The sequence below is a fragment of the Alnus glutinosa genome, chromosome 2 (assembly GCF_958979055.1).
Source record: "Alnus glutinosa chromosome 2, dhAlnGlut1.1, whole genome shotgun sequence".
Taxonomy (NCBI): domain Eukaryota; kingdom Viridiplantae; phylum Streptophyta; class Magnoliopsida; order Fagales; family Betulaceae; genus Alnus; species Alnus glutinosa.
Window position 1 is genome coordinate 11279793 of NC_084887.1, and position 6463 is coordinate 11286255.

At 42.4% G+C, this 6463-nt stretch overlaps 1 protein-coding gene across 1 annotated transcript; it reads right to left on the reverse strand.

Annotated features, from left to right (window-relative positions):
• Positions 1–606: 606 nt before the first annotated feature.
• On the reverse strand, positions 607–2010 carry LOC133859337 (F-box/kelch-repeat protein At3g06240-like). Its single transcript, XM_062294714.1, has one exon. It carries the CDS (start codon positions 1993–1995, stop codon positions 688–690), a length of 1308 nt encoding a protein of 435 aa, XP_062150698.1. The 5' UTR covers positions 1996–2010; the 3' UTR covers positions 607–687.
• Positions 2011–6463: the final 4453 nt, after the last annotated feature.

Below are 6463 nucleotides of genomic sequence, written 5' to 3' on the forward strand. Positions count from 1 at the left end.
CCGCGGAACAACACCAGAAAGGACCAGCATTCACCCAAAATTTGAGGAATACTAGTAAACCTTGGATAAAGTTTCCATCAACCATCACAAAATACTCATTCATATTCAATTTCATAGTCGGTTACTTATATTATCTTCTAAGGAAAATCCAAATTTAAATGATGTGATTTATGCTATCCATCCAGTATCCACAGAGGACTTCCACAATGAAGGATGCAATTTCAACAATAATAAAATAGGGCAATGGTAGTGCACTAGGGATAGACGCTGTCCATATGGCAATAGAGAGGGTATGAGAGTCCTCTCCTAAGCTCTAATAGCAAGCTTTTCAATCAAAAAGGAATGAATCTCACAGTTTTTCAACAAAATTTTCCATATGGACTTCTCATTAAATGCACCAAAGATGAATTGAAGAGGCATACTTTCCTGACCAGTGTGAAAGACTGGAAAATTAAACTGTTAAACATTAAGCGATCTGAATGGGGAACTTATGGTAAACAGTCAATTTGGACAAGCAAATTGATTAGCGTTTTGTATGGGGATGTAAGCAGTCAATGGAAACTACGGTTTTTACTTTTACTGTAAAACTTAATATAAATAATGATATTGAAATAGGAAATTTTAATATTATTCATAATCCTATATTAAGCACACTAATTCAGTAATCGTAACAAGTACAACGGGGAACTAGCATCGAGGACCTCGCCTTAATTGTCGCCCCGGAACTCGGTCTGCTACATTCAGTAGAACAAGGCTCTCCACATAAGTATCCAAATAAATCTCCTCTGGGCCACAAATGGGAAGATCCAAATATCCTCGGCTACTTGGTCCGAAAGAAAACAACCTTCCACCGCTTCCAGCCTTGCGCACTAGAACTTCACCACTCTTTGTAAAGCCTATCACCCTATCAAATCTCCCAATGCAAACATCAAACAGCTTAGTCCAAGATTCCGCTACTCCATACTCTTTCATCACCCACACGGCCTCAATAACGTTGCCAAATTCGTTTCGATATGGCCTCAATAACGTTCTCTCCCTGTGTACAAAAGCAAGCAACCCATCAACTAGCGTCACAATAACTTCCAAGTCTTTCCGCCCTTGTAAACTCTTAGGCATACCCACTTCACCAAAGGCCTCATCCTTGACATTAAACGACACGATCACATTGCGAAAGGCGCCCTGACGCAGTGGAGCTTGTGCGGGCCAGTGGACTGCCCCATTCATGAAAACCGATGAGGACCACATCTTCATGAGGTAGGGAGGACCGGGGGCCGTAATGGAGCGCCATATGCCGGTTCGAAGCGTATAAATCTCAACCAGAGGTGGAACAATCTTACCCCAAGCGTGGAAATCAGTGTCTCGATACACAAGCCTCACCAATTTGTAATCATCGGTCACGGGCTCATACCCAAAGCCAACAGATTGGTTCAGCGAACCGCAAAATTGAAGATTAGGCTCCGGAAGGGAAATGGCTTTTTGAATAGAAGGGTTCCAGAGAACACATAACCCTCTCTCCTTATTGAAATTCATATTGGCAAGACAAAGTAGGCCGTTAGATGAACCCACTAAGTGCAAGAAATACTTGATGCTCTGGTCTATACCCCGCAATTCTATAGAAGCTGATGGGTGTGCAAAGAAATCCCCTTTCTGTTCTATTTCTTGATCGAGATATAGCACGAAGGTGTGTATGGCGTCTTGATAGTCGGGTTTGTTGTCGTAATGGCTGAGGAAAAGGCATTGTGGGTGTTGGGAGTTGGAAAGAGAGCGATTAAGGTGGGTGGCGATGAAATGGGGGCTGGAGATAAGAGAGCACCATTCCTTTGAAACGCACCTGAATCTGATCAGCGACTTCGCCGGCAGTCGTGAGAGGATGTCGGTGATAACCTCGTTTGGGAGACAGTCTGACATCGTGTGGCAATGGAAGAGAGCAGCACTCACACTCTCACAGTCACAGAGCTGAAGAGAGGAAAGTACAGTCTGGGCAAAGACTGCCATTCGATTCAGTGACCTGTCAACAAGGAAAACAAATCAGTCGTACTACAAGTCGTTTTATCCTTATAACTATTCTCTTGATTTGATAAGTTAGTAGCTAAAAATTATAATGAAATCCTATAAATATCATATTTCTATTTTCATTTAAATTGGATTCTATTTGTTTCCAAATTTTAGAAACACCAAAGTTAAACAAGAAAATAAGGAAAAAGTTCACATATATACTTCCTCAAACTACTACCCGAGTGATAATATATCTTTTTCAACTACTAAAAAATTGTTAATATCACCCTCCAAGACCCGCAAAAGATAAAAATGACTTTACAATTTTTTTTTTTCAAAAAACATTAAAAAAAATAAACCCTTATAAATTCGAAACAAAAAAATAATTTTAATTTTTTTTTTCTTATTAAGTCTATTTTCGTCATTGGGGAAACATTGACAGTTTTTGATAGTTTGGATGGAACATTGTCCAAATTAAAAATTTAATTTATGAGAGACATTATCAATTGAGTAATAGCTTTAGGGAGTACATGAACTTTACCCTAAAAATAAATAAATAAAGAAGAGTGATAAGTGCCATATTCAGGCAAAACATGTTATTTCTCATTTCTCATTTATTTTTTTTCTATTCAAAGGAGGGAGGGAGAAAGAGATTACAACAAGATTAAAGGAGAAATGAATAGGGCTGATCAAATACCCGCATCCCCCGCCCCAACCCGCCCCTAAAATCTCGGGTTTTAGGTGATTTATTGCGGGTGCGGGTCAAAAATTGATATACTCGTGCGGGGCGGGGCGGGTTGCGTGTTGGGGTTTAAAAAAACCCCGAGGACCCGCCCCGCCCCGCACAATACCCGCCCCACACAGTTTAAAAAAAAAAAAAAAATATACCCTACTAAGTACTAACCCTAGCAGAGCCGCGCCCCCTCCCCCCCCTCCCTTTCCCATTTTTTCTTTTCTTTTCTTCCTAATTCCTAGCGCTGCACCCTTCCCCTCTTCTTCTTCTTCTTCTTCACGATTTCCGTCGTGCTGCGTCTGCTCCAATAGAAATATGGAAGTCGATAGGCCTTGCCGAGTCACCGGTTCTGTGGGAACGTCATGAACGGTGGGAACGTGTTATGAATGGGAGATGTGGCCAATAACATGCACCTGGAGTAGTATACGTTGCTTGTTAAATTGTAGAGTCCTTTTCATATTATGTTATAGTCTTTCAAGTGTTTATCTGTTGGGGGGTAGTAACAGAGTGGTGGAGATGTATTAGGTTGTTATTAAAGGGATCATGTTGAGTATATCTCCATGACTGTTATCTTTATGTGTTATTATTTAAATATGAGTCTAGAGTTGTTTGATACGTAGGTGATTATCATCACGTATAGAGTCATAGTAGGAATTAACCAACCTGTGGTTCAATCCTACTCTATCTTTTAGCTTATTTAAAGAGAAGCAACGTGAATGAAAGACATCAAGAAAATTATTCCAAACCTTGTGTTTGACAAGAGTCCAGGAATCTCTAATTTCCTACCGTTAGTTCTTCCAAACTAGCAAAATAGGTAAGAACAAGAAGCAGAATTCTGCTCTTATTCTTCCCGAAGGCCGTGTTACCCGATCCGTTACGCGTTCACGTAACATTTTGGTATCAAAGCCAGGTTCGCATCCCATGGCTGATCCACGAATGGACCGTTTGGAAGCTCAAATCTCCAGCCTCCAATCAGGATTAGAAAAGCTAATGAAGCACAGTTCCGAGCAAGCCAAGACATTGGCCGAAAACTCCAAAAATATGGTGGAAATCAACAATATTTTATCCTCTCAGGGCGGGAAAAATATGGGAGAAAGTTCTACGTCCAGAAACCGTGAAAAAACGGGCCACAATTCCTCAACTGCTCCAAAACTCACCAAGCTGGATTTTCCGAGATACAATGGGGAAGACGACCCCACGAGCTGGATTTGTCGAGTAGAGCAGTTCTTTGAATTTCAAAGGACCGAACCCCATGAAAAAAATCCTTATGGCAGCATATCATTTGGAAGGAGAAGCCCAGATGTGGTATCAATTAATTCGAGAAGAAGATGAAGCCATGACGTGGGAATCTTTAAAGGCGGCACTTCACACTCGATATGGTCCAACCGTGTTTGAAGACCATTTTGGTGACCTCACCAAGTTACAACAAACTGGATCGGAAAAGGAATATCAATTTCAGTTTAAGGCTCTCTTAAGCCGTGTGGGTAGAATGTCCACCGCTCACCAGTTGGGATGCTTCATCAGTGGGTTGAAGGGATCAATAAGAACAGAGGTGCAAGCGTCACGACCCAACAGCTTGACAGAAGCCATTGGGGTAGCTAGATTGTTTGAGGCAAGGAACACGAGTCTGAAGAGGACACCAACCTATGATGATCGACGCATAGGACCACGAGAGGCAGCTCCACCTATGCCATCGGCCTAGCTGACCTGTCCAAAGGCGATTCCAAGCCGGCGCTTATCACCTGCCGAGATGCAAGAATGCCGAACTAAAGGCTTGTGTTTCAATTGTGATGAGAAATTCGTTCAGGGTCATCGGTGTAAAAAGCTATTCGTCATAGAGGGCATATATCTGGATGATGAAGATGAGGCTGACAACAGCGAACCCAATAAATGGGAGGACGATGAACCGATAATTTCATTGCAAGCCTTAACAGGAACGCCACATCCACAAACCATGCGAGTAGGGGGCTATTTGGGCACTTTGAAGGTGACTGTGTTGATGGATTCAGGAAGTACGCACAACTTCCTTAACCCAAACATTGCTGAACGTCTGGGACTGCAACCGACCAACGTGGGAGGAATGAAGGTGACAGTAGCAAACAGAGAAAAAATCCACTGCAGAGGATTGTGCATAGGAGTTTTAATTTGGCTACAAGGTGAGCCATTCTTGATAGATTTCTTTATATTACCTATGGATGTCTGTGAAGTGGTGATGGGAACACAATGGTTGCGTATGTTGGGGCCAATTTGGTGGGATTTTGCAAGGTTATTGATGAGATTTATCTGGAAAAATAAAGAAGTTGAATTAAGGGGAATTAGACCGCCCATACATCGAATGGTAGAGGAGAGGGAGATGAAACGGGAACTAAAGAGGAGGCGTTGTGGGTGGGTTTGCCATATTCAACCAAACCTGATCCAAGACGATGTTGAGGCATTCTTGCAAGCCATCGAGTTGGGGGCACAACAAAAGGGAAGTAATTCCAACCATCAACCGATCCTCACCTTGCTAGATGAGTTTGAGCAATTGTTTAAGGAACCACATGAGCTACCGCCTACAAGGAAACAGGACCACCAAGTCCGACTCATGCCAGGAAGTGGACCAACAAACGTGAGACCCTACCGATACCCCCATTATCAAAAGAACGAAATTGAAAAAATAGTTTCGGGATTGCTACAATCAGGGGTAGTACGGCCGAGTACTAGCCCTTACTCTTCACCTGTGTTGCTAGTAAAGAAACATGATGGGTCATGGAGACTCTGTGTAGATTATCGGGCTTTGAACAAGATCACGGTGAAAGATAAATTTCCCATCCCTGTAATTGATGAGTTGCTTGATGAACTTAATGGTGCACAAATTTTCTCCAAGCTGGATCTCCGATCCGGGTACCACCAAATTCGAATGGCAAGTGATTCAATTGAAAAAACGGCATTCCGAACTCACCGTGGGCATTATGAATTTTTGGTGATGCCGTTCGGACTCACAAACGCTCCTTCAACTTTTCAAGCCCTCATAAACGAAATATTTGCAAGTATATTACGGAGGTATGTATTGGTGTTTTTTGACGATATTTTGATATATAGTAAAACATGGGAGGAACATAGAGCACATCTAAGGGAGGTATTATCTATTTTACAAACTCACAACCTGTTTGTGCGACGGGAGAAGTGTCAATTTGGGCAGGATTCTATAAGCTACTTGGGTCACGTTATTTCCAGCCAAGGTGTAGCCATGGACCCAGAAAAAATTGCAGCAATGACACGATGGCCCAAGCCAACCAATGTCAAGGCGTTAAGAGGATTCTTGGGGTTAACAGGCTACTACCGAAAATTTATTCGGAACTATGGAATAATTGCTGCACCACTTACTCAGCTACTGAAGAAGGACTCTTTCATCTGGACAGAAGCAGCCACGGAAGGCTTCAACAGTTTGAAGCAAGCTATGACCACGGGTCCTGTGTTGGCCATGCCCGATTTTAATAAAGCCTTTGTTCTAGAATGCGATGCATCAGGGACTGGAATAGGGGCGGTTCTCATGCAAGATTCACGACCCATTGCTTTTTTCAGCCAAGCAATCAAAGGTAGAAATCTGTCCATGTCAACTTATGAAAAAGAAATGATGGCTCTCATTGCAGCAGTGCAAAAATGGCGACCATATCTACTTGGGCAGCGCTTCGTAGTCCGGACTGATCAGAAGAGTCTACGCCATCTCCTGGAGCAAACTATTACTACAGATGC

What these genes read in the sequence shown, in the direction of transcription:
- LOC133859337 (XM_062294714.1), bottom strand. Translation starts at nt 1,995, where the DNA reads ATGGCAGTCTTTGCCCAGACTGTACTTTCCTCTCTTCAGCTCTGTGAC.